We start from the raw sequence: 21,504 nt of genomic DNA, 5'->3' as shown, positions 1-21,504 counted from the left end.
TGCAGCATCAGCACTGAGAGGTAAAGGCAGGAGAGCGGCAAGCCTGAGGCCCGCTGGCCACACATGCGAGCTTGTTTCAGAAATTAGCTCTGAGGAAAGGACTCGCCTCTCCTTAGAACACATGCAAAAAGCTATGTAAAAACAAGAAATGAGAAGCGAGGTCAGAAGCAAAAGCATAGGGACAGACTCAGACAGCAGTCACTGCTGCCCTGCAGGTTAGAAAGGGAGGACAAGGAGGAACAGGAGCACAAGGCAGGCAGGAGAGGGCCTCGCTGATCCTTATGGCCAGGGTTTATGTAGGAATTATTAACTCACAAAGGGAAGTGTGATAAGATACTGACACCTGAAAAGGAATGAGGCAGCCACGGCTCTGTCCATCACTCCCTGTCCTTTACCTGACACCACCTTCGCTGGCAGCCCTATCATATATACTTGTGTGCCACCCTTCCCCCCTGGGCCACTCATTTGAAACTAAATAAGTCATGTGTTGGCTCTCCTCACTGTGCCCAACTTCACGATGTGCCTGTCGCTCCTGGCATCTTCCTCTTGAACCCACTGCACGACTCTGTGGCTTGCTTGTCTGTTCCAGTGTCCTTTTCTTTGCCTGCTTCTCCTGTCAGCCCCACCAGACTGTAAGGGTTGTTCTGACCAAAAGACACATAATGGACTCGACTCCCTTTCCACCAGTGGGGATCCCTGCTGCATCTAAGTTTCTTGAAGCCATTATTAGAGACCTGTGCTCAGTCCTCACCATGGCCACAGCATAGTATCAACACTTAGACCTATATGCAATAAATACAAGTCAGTTTCCCCAGGGACACAGCCAGGACGGTGTCTCAGGGTCCCTGGTGGTGTAGCCAATGCACTCTTACCCCTATGTGCTGAAAGAGCCAGGACCGCATCACGTTGGTGGCGTGCTTCGGCAGGACACCCCTCTTGTTCTTGGAGGAGCCATCCTCTTGATGCAAGATGCTGAGGTCTTGGTTCAACTGCAACTGCAGCTTTCACACAATTGATAAATAACGTCAGAAAGGCCTTGAAATGCCAGCACATCAAGTAGCTTACAACTTCAGATGGAGGCCTTACCAAGGCCCTCTCCTGGGCTTATTTACAGTAAAGAGGCATGTGCTGAAACCCTGTACGGACTAAGGGCACACCTGACACTGTCAACAATAATATTTGGTCTTCCTTCCCACCTTCTCAGCATGCAAGCCCTACAACTCTTAGACTCTGCAAAGGGATGTCTTCCTATACACTGACGGCTGACCTACGTCTCCAGGCAGGGACTGCTCACAGATCCTAACCTCTGCAGTGCACCAAGGGGCTAAGAAGTTTAGGGTGATCACGAACTGTCAGTGTGGGTTCATCCACCCTACTATGTCATGAAGCTTCCAAGCTCCTAGAGGGTGGCATGCTAGAGAGGAACCTGGGAGCTCTCACACCCCACTCTCTTCCTGTTTCCATCTGCATCCTCTGCAATGGCCTTCACGAGAAGGACCAGCACAACGGGCACAGGGAGGAAGACAGCCCTGAAGCAGCTGGCTCTGGCAGGACAGGCAGCACTGATGTGTCACCTGGTGCTCTGGGCACTTACATACTGAAAACCTTGCACACACAAAAAGAAAGCAGCATTTGAGCCACTGCAGTGCAGAGCCGCTGCTGAGGGCGCAGAAGGGCTGAGCTAGGGGTCACCATGCAGCTGGCATGGCGCAACTGGAGACAGACGGTGTGCCAGGGGTCAGAGTGGAGTCCTGCAGCAGGGAAAGGCAGGCGAGCACGTTTCAAGGACATTCAACAGAGGCAAGCTTTCCTTTTGAAACACATGGGAGTAGTGGAATAAATGGATCAAGGATTTGGAGGGGACCTGGGGGGATCGGAGAACTGTTCAGATCTGTGGCCTACCTACGGTGCCTGAGGGCTAAGCTGTGACACACTCCACCTCATAAAAACATCCCAAGTAAGGGTGAGAGGGCAGGGAGTGAAAAACCTGACACTCTTTGAGTACCAGTGGTTAAGAACGGGTGCCAGGCAGGTGGGGCTGCAGCTATGGAAGTAATCGGGTTCCATGACACATGCTGGCATCCTAACACTCAGAAGGCAGAAGCAGATGGTGACAAGTCCAGGGTTATCCTTTGTTATAGAGGCTAAGGCCAGCTACTAATTCATGAAAACCTCCCTCTTGCCCTCTCCTCACCCTCAAAACCATCTTTACATGGGTGCATGCGAGCGGGAGAAAGACTTCTCAGTGGGCATCTCCCACAAGTCCCAGCTCTAGTCTGCTGTTGCCAGGTCAGTGTAACCGACCAAGGCTGACACCCGAGTGACAGTGGGAAACTGTGGGACCGAGGGTCAGAAAGCACGTCCTGAGGTGCTTAGACTCGGCATGCTTGCTATTTGAAGCGAGCAACCTTTGCTCCTCAGAAAACTCAGCTACACGGAAGACTCTTCTCATTTGGGAGGCTGAGCAGAAAGATCACAGAGATTTCCAGGCCAGGCAAGGTATAAAGTGAAATCCTGTCCCAAGTTCCCTAAAGCAAACAAAAAACCACTTTCTTTTCCAACAAAATAAATGAGTATATGCGACAGTACTAGCTCACTATTTGACTTAAAATGTCTTCTGCCTAGAGGAAGCATAATTCAATCCTAAAAAAACTATGCAGTGAGTGGACATGGAAAAACTGTTGTTGCAAACATTTTAAATGGGAAAACACAAGGGAAGGGGGCTGGTGTGGCGATAGAGGCAGCATTGGTGAGATCTGGTTCTCCTCTACGCCTGGGCCTGAGCAGTCACGAAGCTCAGGTCAGCTCTCAAGCTGCCGCCTATGTCAGTGACACCTGAGTCTTCTTCTCCAGTGTGGCTCCCAAACCTCTGTAGCCAAGATGGCAGCTCCAGACTACCCAGACCACTGAGTCACTGCAGCCCACTTGGACCACACCCAGGGCTAGGCATGAGAATCCGTGATGAGACATGGACAGAGACCTCACAGAGTGAAGCCATGTGCACAAAGAAAGAACTATATTTTAAACCTTGTCTTAAATTATTAAAAAAAAAGTCATGTTTCCAGAACTTAGAGGGTCTTCCAGCCAGGAAGATCCAATATCTACATTTTACTACAATGGAATAGGAAGACTGTAGAATGACCATGGCCATGGTAAGTCACAGGTCACCTCTTGTTCTGGAAGCCAAACGCCTAAAGATGAGAGCCTGGCTTCAACACAGGACCCCAATCATGCCAAGGATGTCAGACAGAGGCCCGGGGTGCCTCCAGCACTTGGGATGCTGCCTCAGGCTAGGGGTACAGTCTGGGCTCTGCTTCTGAAAATTCTACCTGGCTGTTCCGCCTGGACTTGGAGTCTTGGTGAGCGCACACAGCGAACACTCCCATAAACCAGCCTTGCCACTGGGCATGGCTGCTTCCAGGGCCATGAATAACCTCCCTGGAGTCTCAGACTGTTCTGAAATTTGCAGATTTCCCCAATAAGGCAGATAAAGCATGAAAAGAAACAAACCAACCAGAGGCTACTTGACAATAAATGACAGTCACAAGGACAGCTTAGCTCGCTCCACTGCTCCCTACCCAGGCAGCACTCATAACAAGTCCATCTAGAAGGTGGCACACACCTGTGAGTTCTGGATCCTAATTGTCCCAGGAGATAATGCCTGCGTGACCACTTGGCCTTGCGGAGTGACGACGGTGACAGGCTGGTACACTGTGCCACCTCAAAAAGGAAAAGAGAATTTAAAGATGAACTGCTTTTCAGTCTCGATGAGTTAAAGCCATTCTTCCTGCTGTGCTTAGGGAAAAACAAAAAGCCTTTTGGGGAGCCTTTAGCTACTTCAAATGGTCAACAATACTTTGCAAACTATTTGGTCAGACAAATTATCACCCCAATTCTGCTCTGCATGGCTCCATCCCTTGTCACTGGGGACGAAGTGGGCCCTTCCTCTTGCTTGCGTCTGCTTTTCTTTCCCACAAACAGCACGTATCCAGAACTTGACTAAAGGTACAGATAAGGGCCATCTTTATTCTAGCTGTCTGCTGGTCTCTTCTTTTTCGTTTGTGTTTAGAAACAGGTCCTTCTTGTAGCCTGGCTGTCCTTGAGCTCTCTGAACTCCACCTGTCTCTGCCTCCTGGTACTCTGCCACCCTGCACCCTAGCTATGTTTCTTAGCAACCGTTCTCTTTCTGGTGACGTTCCCTCTACACTGCTCTGTGAGGCGTGCTGAGCATCTATCACTCCCTCCATACCTGCTCCATTTCATGATGCTTCTATCTGCAATATTCTACACAGAGCAGAAAATGCTTCATCTGTCCTGTCCTATAAAGGGTTTGTTATAAAAATAAAACTAAGACTAAGGCAATATTTCCACTTGGTTGGCACCATCAATTTATGATACAACTAAGTAGTTTGTGGGTCCTGTGACTAGCACAATCACAAACTATTTTATGTGAGAAGCTGCAAGATGACTCATCAGGTAAAGGTGTTGGCTACCAAGAAGAGATAACCTGAGTTTAATCCGTGGGACCCATGTGCTAGAAAGAGAGAAGTGATTCCTGAAAGTTGTCCTCTGCACTCCACACACATGCTGTGATGCATATACATGCATATACATAAGCATGCTTACACTTGTGCATGCAGGCACGTGCCACACCCATCAGCTAAGTATTTTAAAACTATATTATTTGAAATCATAATTTAATTTTTGCTATATGTTTTCTTTTTACTTTATTATTTTAATTATGCATGCATGTGTGTGAATGTATAGGTATAGGCACAGGAGTGCAGTGCCCACAGGGGACCTCCCAGAGCTGGAGTTATAGATGGTGGTGAGCACCCTGACGTGGGTGCTAGGAATCAGGCTTGAATCCTCTGGAAGAGCAGCAAGTGCTCTCAGCAGCTCAGCCACCTCTCCAGCCCCTTGCTGTGTGTATTCAATCCCTATAGAAAACCTTTTCCCAAATGCTTTTGGTAGAGAAACACAATCTGTACAACATACTTGTTGAAAATCAACAAGCAGGTATTGAAACTACTCTGGACTCCAGCACTGTTATATCAGTGACTGGCACTCAGTAAGACACAGGAGTTAAAAAGGAAGGTAAGAGACACTTATGTATGTGCTCGTTCTAAAATAATGGATCAGTTTTCTGCAAAAGCTCGTGGAAAAAGTGTCCGTGTTTCCATGGTCCTACCTGCCACTGTTGCCATGGTTACATTTCCCTGTTGTAGGGCTGATGCTGGCACCACGATTCCCTGGGGGCTGAGCGTGCCTGTGATGGCACTCTGAATCTGCTGAATGTCAGAACACACAGAGTGGGAGAATAATTACAACACAGAAAAATCCATGTTCAAAACTGTAAAGGAAACAGTATCATAATGTTGCAGTAAGGAAGGGGAGGCCAGGGCCATAGAGCAGAAGCAGGTGACAGATGGGCTTTCAGAAAGCAAGCGTCCCAACGGAAACTAGAGAGATGCAAAACCAGCCATGTTGGATATGATGATCCCGCTGTTCATGCCCAGGAGGTGAGCAGAGAGAGCCTGCTTTCAGATCACAGCTTCCTCCTTAGACTCGGCTCAGGTAACAGCTCTCGACAACCAGATGCTTCAGGACAGAAGGAATACATGCAGAGTCGACACCACAGGCTGAGAGGCACCAGAAGCGACCAGGGACATGAAGAGGAAGTCTGCCTTCACACTTAGTCAGCGCTGGATATTTCAACTGATGCAATGAGGCAAGAAACCGGAACAAATGGCACAGAGGTCAGGAGGGGAACAAACAGAGCAGTTCCTATTTGTACAGGACCCAGTGAGAGAGACAGACAAACTAGACAAACTGAGGACTGACTGATGAATACCTTACTCAGGATGGGGAAATGAACTCATCAGGACCATAGGATCTGAGAACAAGCATCCACTGTTAGCAGCGGGTCTGACAGATGGCAAGGAGGGTAAGAAAGTAACAGAAGCGTAAGCATGACCAAAGCATCGTGTCCACACGCATGGAGTGGTGAAGTCAAACCCACTACTCTACAGTTGACACCTGCTCATAGAAGCACACAGCTTTGTCTGCTTTGTGTGATGTTCTTAGGAACGCTCTTAGGGCACATTAAAAACTCACTCCCCCACACACGGAAGAAAGAAAGAAAGAAAGAAAGAAAGAAAGAAAGAAAGAAAGAAAGAAAGAAAGAAAGAAAGAAAGAAAGAAAGAAAGAAAGAAAGAAAGAAAGAAAGAGAGAAAGAGAGAAAGAGAGAAAGAGAGAAAGAGAGAAAGAGAGAAAGAAAAAGAGAGAGAGAGAGAAAGAAAAGCTATACACACACCTTTAATCCCAGCACTTTGAAGGCAGAGGCAGGCAGAGCTCTATGAATTTGAGGCCAGCCTAGTCTACAGAAATACAGAGTTCTAGGACAGCCTGGGCTACACAAAGAACCCATGTCTTAAAAATACAAAAAGAAGCCAGGTGTGGTGGCGCACACCTTTAATCCCAGCACTTGGGAGGCAGAGGCAGGTGGATTTCTGAGTTCGAGGCCAGCCTGGTCTACAAAGTGAGTTCCAGGACAGCCAGGGCTATACAGAGAAACCCTGTCTCGAAAAATCAAAAAGAAAAAAAAGAAAACAAAAAACAAAACTTAGCTGCTTTTCTTCAGAAACCTAAAACCAAAAACTACAATCCAGGGTCTGGAGAGACGGCTCAGGAGGGAGATAAGAGCACCTGTACTGGTGGTGCCCAGACTACACGGCAGCTCACTCGTGGCACTTCCAGGGAGTCTCAGACTTACTTCCTGCCTCCTCAGGAACCAGACCTATACATTCAGGTACGCAACCCTCACACATCTAAAAATAACTACATTAAAAAAAACAAACACAATCCATTTATAGTCACTCAAAGAAACACCTGCGTGTGCTTAAGAGAGGGTCTCAGTGTATATGTATCTCTGTCTGTCCTAGGACTTATATATGAAGACTAGGCTGGCCTCAAACTTGCCGAAATCTACCCGTCTCTGCCTCCCAAGTGCTGAAACTAGGGGCATGTGCCACTACACCCAGCTACTTGCGTGTACTTCAAAAAGCTCACGGATCACTATGCCGAAAGCAACAAAGCACCGATGAAAAGGCCTCTGGTGATGCAGGCCTGTGGTGTATTTCTGGATCCGAGAGTCACAGGGTAAAGATATCAGGTCCCCTAACTGATGCACAGGGTCAGTGCAATTCTGTCAATACCCAGGGTGGATTTGCTCTATAGATCTGCACAGCATCATCGACAATTTATAGGGAAAAGTAAAGGCACCAGAAGAGAGCTAGAACAATTCCAAGGAAGATGCAATGTAAGGATGTCTCTGATAGCCGGGCGGTGGTGGCGCACGCCTTTAATCCCAGCACTCGGGAGGCAGAGGCAGGCGGATTTCTGAGTTCGAGGACAGCCAGGGCTGCACAGAGAAACCCTGTCTCGAAAAACCAAAAAAAAAAAAGATGTCTCTGATGCGGAGACTGTAATAATCAATGCCTCGTGGTACACACAGAGACCAATGGTATAGAGCATCAGACAAAGATGCTCCTGAGACATGCCCACCCGGCACTAACAAAACAGGAAAGAAAAGCAGTTCAGCAGGAGAGCTTCTCACAGCCAATGCCGGAGCGGGTGAACATCTGCAGACAATAGAATTTTCAAAGCTCAGAAATTTAAGGAAAATTAAAGTTAAAAGAATGATCAAAAGACATAGGCAGACTTTTAACAAAGACAAGGCCAGGGCAGGTGAGCACATGAAAATATCACTTGCTATCAGGGAATAAACAAATAAAATACAAATAAAGTTCATGATGAAATACCACCACACACCAGGATGGTTAAAACTGACTAGATTTCTGGGTGCTCTGAGAAGAGCACTTAGCCAGATACTGTAGGAGCCTACTTCTGTGAGAAACCTAGTCAGTCAATTCAGAGATGGAAGAGAGAATGACAGGGCCAGGGAGAGCAGGATGAGTTATATTTAATGAGTGAGGACTTCCTTTGGGAAGATGGGAGAGTCCTGGATTCCCAGAGGTGGCGATGGTCACACAGCAGCAAGAATACACTTAATATCTAGGGCTACATTCCCTGAAATGCTTACAGTGAAGAAAAAGAGCTAAGAGTCTCCGTCATCAAGGAAGCCAGCAATTGTGTAGGAGCTGGCGGTCTCGAGGGTTAACGCTGAGTGACCAATACCACAGAGACCAAGAAGCACGCTGGGCCAGAAGGCAAGTACCTGGGATTGCACAGGGGAGTACGGACTTCCAGGCTCCCCACTCAACAAGGTCTCGCTGTTCATTTTTGTCTTCAGACAAGCAATGTACCGACTACAGAAATCTTTACAGAGCTCATTAACCTTCTCCAGTTCAAGAAGATGAATGCGCAGGACCTGGATTGCTTTCACCATCTAGAGGTAGAGAAAATAAAGACTTTTAAGTGGGAAACAGTGTGCTGTCCATCCGTACCCTATGTCGCCATCGGCACACACCGCTCTTTAGATGGCAACAGTGGCAGTGCTGGTGACAGAAGATGAACAGCATTGTGTCCCGGCACTCTAGGGCCTCTGTCTCAGCTCTGGCTGCGCCTGTGCCATACAGAGCAGAGTTCCTCCTTCAGCATGGCTGTGCTGGGAGTGTGGCTCAGTGCTTGCCGATGACCGGGCTGCGGCCTCACCTGACTCCATCTCCACATCCTCACCCATCCTATAGGGGGTTCGAAGTTCAACCCCTAGCTCTGCCTTTCCTGGATCACGCATCTGCTGTCAAGTCTAAGAAAGCTTCACCTAGTTTAGATGCCCAAGTTGTTCTTGAATTATTTCTCTCCTGTTTAATGTGACATCATCAAGCATTGAGGAGACTTGCTCTCAGGCAATGGGTCACAAATGCCAACAGTGCCATGTCACTGGCACTCCTTGCTGTGAACATGGGCCAGCCCCTCAGCCCCAGGCTCATGTATGAAGCCATCAACATTCTGGATACAGTGAGAGAACGGTCAGTAACAAAGGCTACGGAGTGTGAGCTAGATCCTGGGCTTAGAAGAAGTGCTGGCAGGGATGAGGCCCAGCCCCTCAACTGAGCCAGGCCAGGGTGGGCCAGAACCAAAAGCTCTTCTGATCCTTACTCAAATGACAGGCATTTCAGAGCACATGAGGCAGAGTGTGACAGAGCCCACCTTGGAACCCTCTCAGGTGGTATAGATCATGCAAGAAATCAAAAGCAGCAGGCGAAAGCTGACAGAATTTACTCGTAAATGATAATGCTTCCAAAGGCCCACTGGAGGCCCGAGTCCTACAGGGGATTCACAAAACCCAGAGAAGGCCTTGTTGTGCGGTTTCTAAGTTCATCTTAGTCTGGCAGAGGCTCAGGCTCAAAGGGCAGACAGTGCAGTGCCCTGAAGAAGGACGCCGTGTCCTCCAAGACCTCTGCGCTTCCTTGGAGGGGGAGAAGGCACAGCAACAAGTATCAGTGCTGGGAGGGAGCGGCTTTGCAGATGCCGGCTCAAGCCTGTTTCTAAGATTACATTGGTACTTACCGCTCAAGTGGAGCAGACTCCCTGCAGGAGCAGCCGGCCCCAGGGAATCCTCACAGACACCCAGGAGAGCACTGAGCCCCACCTCACGACGAGGGGTGCACAATTAGTTAGATGGTTAAAGGGAAAATTAGCTAGAAGCCGGAAGGTAAACTGCATGAGCAGATTTCAATCACAAAAAGTAGAATCGAAGCATGGACATTACTCACTAGGTTGTCAGTTTCCGGATCTTCACAGAAGAAGGGTTTCCCATCCTTTTCTTGCTTCCTGACAAAGTTCTCAATGTCCACATCGAAGCTGGCAGACGTCGTGCCTTCTGAGCCCTGTGTGGACTGCTCACACTTCTCAAACAACAAAGCTAGCAACGGAAATAGTGGATGCCTGTGGGGAAACACAGCGAGGGTGTGCCACATCTCTCCAGAACACTCTGGGATGTGTGCACCAATGGGCCTCTCCCCACTCTGACACGGGGGTCCTTTATTCAGTCAGGTTGGCTTCTAATTCAAGGCTCTCCTGCCTCAGCCTCAAGTCCCTGGAGTTACAGATATGCATTGTCTGGCCTGTATGAATGGTTTTTGCCCGTTACTTATTTCTATATATTCTTTTAAATTTTTATTCCGTGTGTGTGTGTGTGTGTGTGTGTGTGTGTGTGTGTGTGTATACACTATGTACATGCCTGGTACCCATGGAGGCCAGGAGAGAGTAGCAGATCTCTCGGGTCCTCTGGAAGAACAGCCCATCTCCACCCTACTGAGCCATCTCTCTTAACCCATCCGTTACTTGTTGTTACTTGTTTTTTAATTTGTTTATGGTATGGCTACTCTGAGTGGAAACGAAATATTTTTAATTGGGTTAGTTCTACACTATATGAAAATATTTTTTCAAAACTCCTAATCTTTTTTTTTTTGGTTGTTTTTGTTTTTCAAGACAGTGTTTTTCTATGTATCCCTGGCTGTCCTGGAACTCACTCTGTAGACCAGGCTGTAGACTCAGAAATCCGCCTGCCTCTGCCTCCCAAGTACTGCCACCACGCCCAGCCTAAAACTCCTAATCTTTTCATTAATTTTTTTCTTGTTATTTGTTCTATGTTCTATTTGTCTCATTACATAGTCCAGGCTGGCCTTGATTCTTACTCCTGTAGTCCCAGCCTTCCAAGGCCTGGGATTAGAGCACAGACTATACCGTGCCTGGATTCCAATCTTTATTGTGAACTACCCAACAATAAAATGGGTCGTTTTGGTGCTTACATCCTTCCATGTGTGTCTAGCCATCCCTACAAACAGGACACAGAGCAGCTCCAGGACTCCCAGTCCTTCCTGCTGTCCCTTTGAGCACCACGCTGGAAGCCCTGGTCCCAGCAGGGGTTACCATCATCAAGTTTTCTCTTGGTGTAATGGAAAAGCAATTATGCAAAATGCAAGCCTTTGGAGAAGGGCTTCCGATAGCTGGGGCTCATGTGAACACGTGTGTGCAGCCACATGCCTTCCTTTCAGTGGGCCCAGGCTGTTTCTAGTGTGAAGATCAAGAGTGAAGCTTCTAACACACTGTGCTGTGTACAGCTAGCTATACATCTACATACCTGTGCTCACAGTGTCACAGTGCACTACTGTCAAAGGGAGGAAGCACGGCCAGGTGCGTGGCACACTTGGGAGGCAGAGGCAGGAGGATCGTTGTGAGTTCAAGGCCAGCTTTATCTATGTAGTGAGTTCCAGAACAGGCCAGGCCTACAGAGAGATCCTAACTCAAAAAGTATGAGGCAACCTAAACCCAAGTGCTCAAGTATCTGCTGATAGACAAATGTAGTATATAAACAGTGGAATAGTGGTTCAGCCTCAAAGAGGAAGAAAGTCCCAGCAGACTCTATATTACAGTCCTGTTTAAAACATTTGATGTGAAGGGAGCCAGTCAAGAAAAGATACTACATAACTGAAGTGAGTGCTCTCTCAGGAGATACCTGAGGAGTTGAGGTCAAGAGAACAAAACGACAGTTTCTACAACTGCGCAGCTATGTGAAGGTCAGAGGACAAAACTGTGGCGTTCTCCTCACTCTCTGTGGGTTCGGAGTCAAGCTCAGGTCATCTCATTTGCATGGTAAGTGCTTGCCTTGCTGAGCCAGCTCTACCCCACTTTCCCTCTTAGAGTCTTATTATGTAGTCCAGACTGGTCTGGAACTGCCTCTCCCCAGTGCTGAGATTCTAAATGTGCACCACCATGATTTGCCTGAAGATTTCCTGAAAGGTTACCCAAATTCAGGTTTATATTATTATTCTTTTATTATTAGAAGTACCATCTCAACCTGGAAAGTGTCAGTCTAGATCCCAGCTCTGACTTCCACTTCACACGTGTGCATCCTCTCTAGTCCTCTGAAAACCACACAGTCCACACCCAGGCACTACCTATAAATGGCCTGCTTGTCGGCATCCATTGGGGTCTGAGACTCGATGGGAGGAGGACTCACTCCTTCTGCATCTGGGTCAGAGCAGTTGGGATCTTGCTCTGTTTTTAACTCCGTGACCACCTGCATCTGTAAAAGACGAAGTTCTGTTACAGAATACATAAACAGTGCTGCTAACACTGAACTGGACGATTACAGAACTGCCAATAACAACACACCACCAAGAGCAGCAACCCTTGGACTCTTTCTCGAATGTCTAAGAGCAGACAGCACAAAGGGCACGTGTATTAGGAAGTGAGAGGACTTGGAAGCTGTCAGTGTGCATGGCTGACAGGCACTACACAGTAGAAGCTGACTCTTCTAGCCACACAGCTCCCAGTGAGTGACTTGGCGAGAGGGTGAACAGCAGGTCTGTTCTTCTTATATTCATATACAAAACACTCAGGTTCAAGTTCTCCCACACGGAACCCTGTGCCATTATGCAAATGTGAACATGGGCTGGGGATATAGGTCATGTGCAACTTCCTTCCTAGCTCTGACCCCCAGCATACACTCACGTACACACACACACACACACACACACACACACACACACACACACACATGCGCGGTGTGATAGGTGGTTGTGAACCATAGTGTGAGGTTCTAGGAAGCAAACTTCAGCCCTCTGTAAGAACAGTATGAGCTCCTAACCAGTGAGCCATCTCTTCTACCCCAACATACAATTTTAAACAAAGGGCACTTTATCTAGAAAGTAAAGGCCAGCTGTGTTTACTAGGTTGTAACATTTTCACTGTGGTAAATAAGCTATGTACCTGCCTCTTAGATAAAATGTATTTAAGTCCTTAATGAAATATTGGTTACCCCTCCCCCCGAAACTTACTGACATAAGAGTCAAACTGTCCTTAGAGGCCACCCTGTCTCCACACATCCTGAAGGAGCACCAGCCAGGAGCCCCACCCCCAATGCTGTCCCCCAGAATGCTCTCCAGCAGTCCAGAAGGACATCCATCCTGTTGCCTTTAGAGATGGCACAACATACTTGGAGAATTCTCTCTTTTTTTTTTTTTACTTTCAAAAAACAAGGCAACCTGGGGGCTAGAGAGCGAAGAACACTCGCTGGCTATTCTTCCACAGAACCTGCTTTTGGTTCCTAAGCACCCCCAGGGCTCCCAAGCACCTGTTAACTACAGTTCTAGGGGACCCAACACCCACTTCTGGCCTCTGAGGGTTCCTCCACAGGTATGGAACATATCAACTCACACAGGCTCACACACATACATATTCTTAAAATAATAATGAAGCAACTAGCCAGACAAGGTGGCTCACACTTTTAATCCCAGCACTCAAGGGCAGAGGCAGGTGGATTACTGTGAGTTTAAGGCCAGCCTGGTCTACACAGTGAACACCAGGCAAGCCAGGGCTATTCAGTGAGATATGACCTCAGAAAATTAAATAAACAAATATGCAATGAAAGCCTAAACAAACACAATCCTTTTAAAGATGGCCTGATGGTGTGTATAAAAAAAAAATCACAGGGGCTGGAGAGCTGGCTCAGAAGCTAAAAAAAATACTGACTGATCTTCCAAAGGACTAGCGTTCAATTCCCAGCACCCACATGGCAGTTCACAACTGCCTGTAACTCTAAGATCTGACATTCTCACGCAGACATACATGCAGACAAAACACCAATGCACATAAAATAAATACAACACTTAAAAAAAAAAAAAAAAAAAAAAGCATTCAGGCAGAGGCAGGTGGATTTCTGAGTTCGAGGCCAGCCTGGTCTACAGAGTAAGTTCCAGGACAGCCAGGGCTATACAGAGAAACCCTGTCTCGGGGAAAAAAAGAAAAAGAAAAAAAATGTTAAAAAAAAAAAAAGCATTCCAGGATGGTGTGACTGTCCACATGGGGGAGGGACATGGAGTGTCCCTGAAAGAGCACCTGGCCCTACTGCAGGAGGCTGCCACCATTCTGTCTGGTATAGGATATACACAGAAGACAGGTGGAAGACTAGTCTGAACAAAGACCTAAAGGACAAGGCGGGAGGGTGGGCAGCTGGAGCAGCCAGAGGCAGAGCCTCTAGGCAGAGATTCCTGATAGTCTGGAGATGAAAGGTGGCCTAATGGTCTAGCATGCGTGCTAGGGCAGTTTGGATCTTGCCTGACAAGCATTTCAGGCCTCAGGGAAGAGATATATTATTAGATTTGCATTATTTAAAAAAAAAAAAAAAAAAAAAACAGCCTCCCCGTGCTGGGTGTGGTAGCACATACCAGTAATTCAGCTCTGGAGGTCAGGAGGCAGGAGGGCAGGAGTTAAAAGTCATCCTCCGAGACCAGGAAGGTTAGAGGCCAGCCTGAGGCTCCGGTCTGCAAACAACAAAACAGCAAAAGAAGAGGGAAGTGTTTTGGGGGGGGGGGGGTGTGAAGGAAGGAAGGGAAGGGGAGGTGAAGGAAAAGAAAAAGGCCTAAGGCAGACTCAAAATAGTAAAAAACACTAAACAAAACCTACTATCTGCAAGCAGACAGAAGTGGTGCAAAACTGGTCATCAAGGAAAGGGGGGCAGAGCTTGCCTCCGCTCCCACACACCCTTGACAGACTCCCCTGGTCTCCCTCAAATCCTCAGGCTGGGACAAGAGAGGCCAGGTGGTAGTCCTTCTCTGCCTACTCTGCCAAGTAGGCACACAACAGCCCAACTGAGACCAGCCAGGGAGCACTCAGCAGGACCCCTGGTGTAAGGAGGGGCGGGGCCAGTAAGTCAGCTGAGCTTCGGCTCCTCAATCGCCATGGGTGCACACACTGCACTGGACAACAATGAAAAACACTGGACAGCCTCAGTGAGCAGACCATCAACTAGTCTCCCTCATCAAAACACAACAGTCAGCCGGGCGTGGTGACGCACGCCTTTGATCCCAGCACTTGGGAGGCAGAGGCAGGTGGATTTCTGAGTTCGAGGCCAGCCTGGTCTACAAAGTGAGTTCCAGGACAGCCAGGGCTATACAGAGAAACCCTGTCTCAACCCCCCCCCCCAAAAAAAAAACAAAAAACAAACAAAAAAAAAAACACAACAGTCCAAGCACACACAAGGTCTGTGGTGAAGCTCCACTAAGGGCAGTGCCAGCCCTTCCTTCCTTCCTTACTAGGACAGTGCCAGCTTACCACCACTGGGGAGATAAAGCCATACGATTCCCATTTTATTTTATTTTATTTTGATTTACATATATATGAGCTGGAGTTACGGGCAGTTGTAAGCTGCCAGGGATTCTGGGAACTGAACTCAGATGCTCTGTAAGAGAATATAGAATTTTTTGTAAGAGAATATACAATTTTTTAAAAAAGATTTATTTATTTATTTCATGTATGTGGGTATACTGTTGCTGTTGCTGTCTTCAGACACACCAGAAGAGGGCATCAGAGCCCATTACAGATGACTGTAAGCTACCATGTGGTTGCTGAGAATTGAACTCAGGACCTCTGTTAAGAGCAGTCAGTGCTCTTACCCACTGAGCCATCTCTCTAGCACAAGAATATACAATCTTAATTCTGTGCCATCTCTCCAGACCCAGGATTCCCTACTTGTAATCTCTTTCTCATACTCAGAAGGCTGAGGCAGTACTGCCACAAGTTTAAGGCCAAGAGCAGGAGACCCTGTCTCACCAAACAACATATAGGGGCTAGCCAGATGGTGCAGTAGATAAAGGCACTTGCTGCCAAGACTGACAAGCTGACTTCAGAGCCTGGTACCCGACCAGTGGAAGGAGACCTGACTCTTGCCACTTGTCCCCTGACCTCTACACATGTATCCTTTGGGACATGTGCATCTGTATGCAACAAGCAAACATTAAAAACAAACCAGAGCAAGGCACACGGTGCACACCTATGCCCTAGCACTTAGGACAAGGCAGGTGGATTGGGAGTTCAAGGCCAGTCGAGGCTATGCAGAAAGACTGTCTCAACACCAAAACTTCCAGAACACCCAGATAAAGGGGGCCAGCACTTAAGTGTTTGCCAAGCGTGACACCCTAAACTCCATTACTAGCATTGCAAAGCCACAAATACCCATCTGGGTTTTCTGTCTTTTTTATTTCTCAGGGGTGAGATCAACCCAGGTCTTCACAAATGCTAGGTCAGTACCTGTTTCGGTTTGGTTTGGTTTGGTTTGGTTTGGTTTTTCGAGACAGGGTTTCTCTGTGTAGCCCTGGCTGTCCTGGAACTCACTCTGTAGACCAGGCTGGCCTTGAACTCAGAAATCTGCCTACCTCTGCCTCCCGAGTGCTGGGATTAAAGGCGTGCACCATCATGCCTGGCTGCCTGTTTTGTTTTGTATTGTTGTTGTTGATGTTGTTTTTTGTATTGTGTTGCTTATTGAAATAGGGTTTCTCTGTGTAGCTCTGGCTGATCTGGAACTCCTTCCATAGACCCCGCTGGCCTCGAACTCAAGAGATTCACCAGCCTTTGCCTCCATCTCCTGAGTGCTAGATTACAGGCATGTACCACCACCACCGGCAAGCACCCACTCAGTTTTTAATCTCTAGCACCATAAGCTTGCACATGCAATAAAATAGCCTAAAATTGGTTTGGCGGCTGGCCAGGAGGTGGTCACTTAATGAGTTAACATGAGCAACTGCTAGCTCTGAGCTCTGATAGTAATGGATGTCTAATGTATTTAAAGTAGGATCTGCAAGCTCCTGGAGGCTAAACAGCCACAGAGTGCTCAGAGTGCTGTCTGAATTCACTGTCAGGTCGCCTGGCGGTTGTCAGGATGCAGACTAAGTCAGGGCCTTACTTGCTGTCCATCTTGATAGCTGTCTATACTTAGCGTCTGTGTCGCCATCATGGTTAGTGAGAGTCCACTTCAGACATCAGATCATCTTGAGCGAGAAGCACACGGTGTCTAGGGAAATACGAGAGAAGAGCACCAGTTAGCACTTCCTTACTCAGCATGCCTTGTCTTTTAGCCCAGAGCATTATGTAATATCTAAAAACTGGATCCTTTTACGTGGAGGGGCAATCCCTGAACTCTAAGCAAACCCTCCTTGGTAACACTACGCCTGCTTAGCAGTCACTCATCTTCCTGTGCGGGGCCCAACCCGCTATTATATGGTCAGCCACACTCCTTTATCCCCTAACAAGGAGCCAATAAATTCCTCCACATAAAAGGCACTGGGTAGGGCCCTGGGACACCAAAGCACAGGAGTCAGCCTAGAGAAGCCCAGCCTTCCTTGAATATATGGCAGTGGAGGGCAGAGTGGGAGACAGTAGGAGAGACACCAGAGGCAGCACAGGATAGGAACATGAGGAGAAAGGGAAGGTATGGAGGGGTTCCCAGGATGTGTGGGCAGAGCAGGCCTCCCCAGGGAAGGGCCATCTAAGAAAGGCTTGAGAATCTGCTGAGACTAGAGGGGAAAGAAAGGAAATGGCTAGGGCAAAATGAAGATAATGTGCCCCACCGATGCAGATGGCACCCTGACAGATCTGTGTGTGGCACAAGTAAGTAAGCAATGGTCCTTTGCTTAGTGACGATAGAAACCCTCACACAGTGTTGCTGAGCTGGATCGATGGCCAGGGTCTGACGAGCATGAGAAGGGGGACAGGCTGATGCAGTGTGTCAGCACGGGGTCAGCTCCGCCTGGCCTAGAGCAGCAAGATGGAGCTTGCCTAGTCACTCCAAGGCCAAGGGAAGGTACATCGCTTGTTCTGCACTAGCAGAAGCAACCAAGGGTCACCAAAGGAAGTACAGTTATGCTCGATACTGTGCTAAACAGAAGCACATACAGCCCGAGCGGGCAAGCCAAGGGCAGGAATGAGCAGCATACCTCAGCTCAAAGAAGCCCTCCAGCAATGTAGTGGTGGCAAGAGCTAGGCCACCTCTTGAGCACATGGTAGCCCCTGGGAGTTCTTACATGATGCCCACTTTATATCTGAGCAGTCAGAATAACGGGGCCAAGGGCACACAGCTGACCAAACGTGAGCTAGACACATCTCAGCAGCCTCGCTCTGAGGCTGTCCCCAGGTACCAGAGCTTTTCACAGGCCCAGGAGCTAGCACAAGGGGAAGGGACTAATATGGAAATTCACTGGATGCTGAGGACAGATGGCACAGACACAAATCACTGACAAACCCTGGCAAGTCAATGTCAGGAGTGATGAGGTACGGGATCCAGGTTGGGACAGAGGATGGTGATGGAGCAGTAGGCACCTTAGAGGAGAGGTCTGACTAGTGAAGTGGTAGCAGGTCACCTACCACCCTGTGCAGAAAGAAGCCAGGAGGCAAAATGGCTGAAAAGGGTGGAGAAGACGGTAGGGATGTGTCTGATCAGGTGAGCTTGTGGCTACAGCGAGGACAGCAAGTCCATGGGTAGACACCAACAGCAGGAGTGAGCAGCGGGTGACTCATGCTCTGACCACACAGACAGACCAGACTGAATGGCTGAGGGGTACAGGAACCAAGATGGGGCGCTGTAGGCACAAGAGTCAGAGAAGGAGAGCCAGGAACCTGCAGGTGTACTAAGGGAGCAGGGGTGGGTCCAAGCTTCCCACCTGAGCACCTGGAAGAACAGAGCCGTGCACGGGTCCCGAGACGAGCAAACATCTAAGAACAGCTCCATGGCTTGGAAGGGAAACAAGGCAGGACATCTCAGGCTGCAGACGAGTCTCAAGATACCTTTCCGGAAACTGAGCAGAGGAGCCGGGACTGGAATCACTTGGTCACCATCAGGGCACAGAGGGTACACATGGAGATGAGCTGAGTCCTCCACAAGACACGTCCCACTCTAACACCCAGCACCTAAGCATGGACCAGATTTAGAAACAGGGTCTTACAGATGGAAGGACACTAAGGGTCTTGAGATGAAACACCTCTGGACTTAGGATGGAGTAACTGGTTGTCTAGATGAGAGGAGATTTGAGACACACGATGGCAAGATAGCGGTACACACTGGAGTAATAAATACAACTTTAAGCCCAGGAAGCCTGAGCACTGTTTGGGTCACCAGAAGCTGGAAGAGGAAAAGGACAGGCCCCCAGAGCCGGCAGAGGGAGTGTAGCCCTGTCTGCACCTTGACCACAGATTTCTAGAACCATGAGAGAATCCACTTTAGAGGTGGGGTGGGTAGTAGGGATTAAGTCCAGAGCCTCACTCAGGCTAGGTGAGCATTGTACTGCGTAGTAGACCCAGTTTGTGGTCATTTGGCACAGCGGGCCTAGTAAGGCAATGCACATATACACACAATATGAAGCCAAGAGACTGAAGAGACCAAAAGGAAGGCAGAAGACAGTATGCGAGGGAGGGGATGGCCTGGAGGTCAGAGGATAAGAGGGCACAGTCTGACAAGAGAAGCAGAATAGAACTGCTTACAATAAAAGAGAGGGGCCCAAGGTGGGGGAGTGCCAACCATGTTAAGAAGTCCCTCAGAATCAGAAAGGGGAGGACTGAGTCAGCAGCTGGTGAGCAGAAGGAAAGGGGGGTGGGGAGCAGAAAAAGACCCATGGCCCCTACCATAGCACCATGTTCCGAGGAGCTGTCTGTACTAGGAGGGGGAAGAAACACTTTAAAGAAGCAGCGTTACAGACAGCCACTCACAAGACGGGTGAGTGCACTGAAGCACCCAGGGTAAATACGCTTGTCTTGTCTTTTCCTTTGGTGACAAGGTCTCTCTATGTAAACCAGGCTGGCTTCAAACTCACAGAGATTCACCTGTCTTTGCCTCCCAAGGACTTAAAGTGATTAAAGTCATGTGCCGTTTTATGCTTGGTCTCCAACTTAAATCTCTAAAACGCTGTTACGTCTGTTAAAATCTGTGTGTTCCACCTCACCCAGGACCCCGTTCTTCAAACAGAGACCCACACGCCTACAGCTTGCTCCAGAGCTTCTCTTACTGCCCTTGGCTGTGGCTACAGTCTGGCTTCTCTTCAGTTTTGCCTCCGCCTGAACTTCCACCCTCAGATCCAGCATAGCACAGTTCCCTCTGATTTCCATCTCTGAAGCTGCCACCTGCCTGCCAGAGCCTAAATCTGGCCTTGCTCCAAACCATTCTCCAGGCTTTCTAAAATGCAAATCTGGTCATGTGACTATCGCCTCTACCCAAGCCCATCCCCAGACATCAGCCCACCCCCATCTTCCTTCCCTGTCTCCAAGAGTACACACCCTCAAACTCATCCCCTTGTCTCCATTCTCTCCCTGCACAGGTCCTACCCCTCCCTAGATGCTCTGCCCACCCTCTCTTCCATTCTGTGTGAATGGCTAGCTATGAGCTGCATCATTCACACCACTGGAACTCACAGAGATCTGCCAGCCTCTGACTCCTGGGTGCTGGGATTAAAGGTGTGTGCCACCATACCCAACCTCTTATAAAAATATTTTAAACAACCTGCTTTCCAAAAACAGTCAAAGAGCCTTGGCACTCTCTTGAGTAGATAACCCCCTTTTGGCCATGCTGGATGGAGAGGGACTCTGCTGTGAATGGCGCTGTATCTTCCAGGGTAGCCAGACCTCGAATCCAACACTATATTGACAGTTCTTCATTAAAATCAGCAGTCTAGGAGTGACTATGTCACACAAATGGCTGGTCCTGTCCTACTTCCCGACAGCTCTTGCTGGACACTTTCCATGTGGCACATGGCGAAGGTGCCATTGCTGAGAGACAGTTTTCCATATAAACATCTTCAAGTCTCACTGAGGAGGCTTCTGGGCAAAGACCTGGCTAAAAGACGATGGCCAATGGACACACAAGGGAAGCCGAGACAGTGTAACAACCCAGAGATGTAGTCTCTCCAGAACAGGGTATTGGGGAACCTCCCAAAGGTGTGTGCCACCATGACTTGCTCACTGCAGTCCCAGAGCACAGCATGTGTGCTTATGGTTGTACTCAGTGACACATTACTGTGTCGCACTCCCCTCGGCGGGTACACTGGGCCAGTATTCAGTACCTACACACACTCCTAGCCTCATAATCCCGTAGCTCGTCTCCTGGGACAACATCTGTCTTTTATCACTTCATCCTGGGGTACTGGGATCCGGGAGATCAGAGTGACCCAGAGACAGGTCTCCGATCTGAACCCATGCATACACTCACACATACTATGTACTTCCCAAAAACTGTAGGGACAGAGGGAACGTTCAGTTGACAGCGGAAGGGACAGGCATCCTAAGCTGGCTGAATGACTCTCACAACCCACACACAGAGTTCAGCTCTGCAATCGCTCTTAACTCTTCCAAGAACAGAATGGTCACTTCCTATAAACTCTTGGTCACAAAGCATGCCTGACAGGCCCTGCAGAAGTGTCTACAGAGAGCTCTCTGAAGCAAACAAGTGGCTGACAGACTGAAGGGCCTACTTTGGGTCAATGTAGAAAAGGACTGAATATGCTGGAGCAGTTTTTGTTCTGTTTTTACTTTTCTAAGACCAGGAGGCTGGGTGGTGGTGGCGGCGGCGGCGGCGGCGGCAGCGCACGCCTTTAATCCCAGCACTTGGGAGGCAGAGGCAGGAGGATTTCTAAATTCAAGGCCAGCCTGGTCTACAAAATGAGTTCCAGGACAGCCAGGGCTGTACAGAGAAACCCTGTCTCAAACAAAACAAA

At 48.5% G+C, this 21,504-nt stretch overlaps 1 protein-coding gene across 9 annotated transcripts in view; it reads right to left on the bottom strand.

Annotated features, from left to right (window-relative positions):
• The window catches only part of Pknox1 (Pbx/knotted 1 homeobox), a 42,972-nt gene that overhangs the window by 7,178 nt on the left and 14,290 nt on the right, over positions 1-21,504 (bottom strand). Inside the window, exons 2-9 of one of the 9 annotated variants that reach the window (NR_027493.1) lie at positions 18,466-18,712; positions 16,713-16,820; positions 11,929-12,056; positions 9,742-9,913; positions 8,241-8,411; positions 5,192-5,291; positions 3,623-3,720; positions 873-1,001 (exon numbers count right to left, since the gene is read on the bottom strand). Coding sequence is in view for 8 of the 9 variants with exons in the window: in XM_006523854.3 (XP_006523917.1) it covers positions 873-1,001; positions 3,623-3,720; positions 5,192-5,291; positions 8,241-8,411; positions 9,742-9,913; positions 11,929-12,056; positions 16,713-16,763 (849 nt within the window). In the remaining variant the exon portion in view is untranslated. The remainder of the gene's footprint in view (positions 1-872; positions 1,002-3,622; positions 3,721-5,191; positions 5,292-8,240; positions 8,412-9,741; positions 9,914-11,928; positions 12,057-16,712; positions 16,821-18,465; positions 18,713-21,504) is intronic. The other 8 variants (XM_006523858.2, XM_006523856.4, XM_006523854.3 and 5 more) reach the window with 8 other exon arrangements.

Source organism: Mus musculus, chromosome 17, assembly GCF_000001635.26.
Source record: "Mus musculus strain C57BL/6J chromosome 17, GRCm38.p6 C57BL/6J".
NCBI lineage: Eukaryota > Metazoa > Chordata > Mammalia > Rodentia > Muridae > Mus > Mus musculus.
The sequence above is the reverse complement of the archived record's forward strand: the minus strand, read 5'-3'. Positions and strand labels throughout refer to the sequence as shown.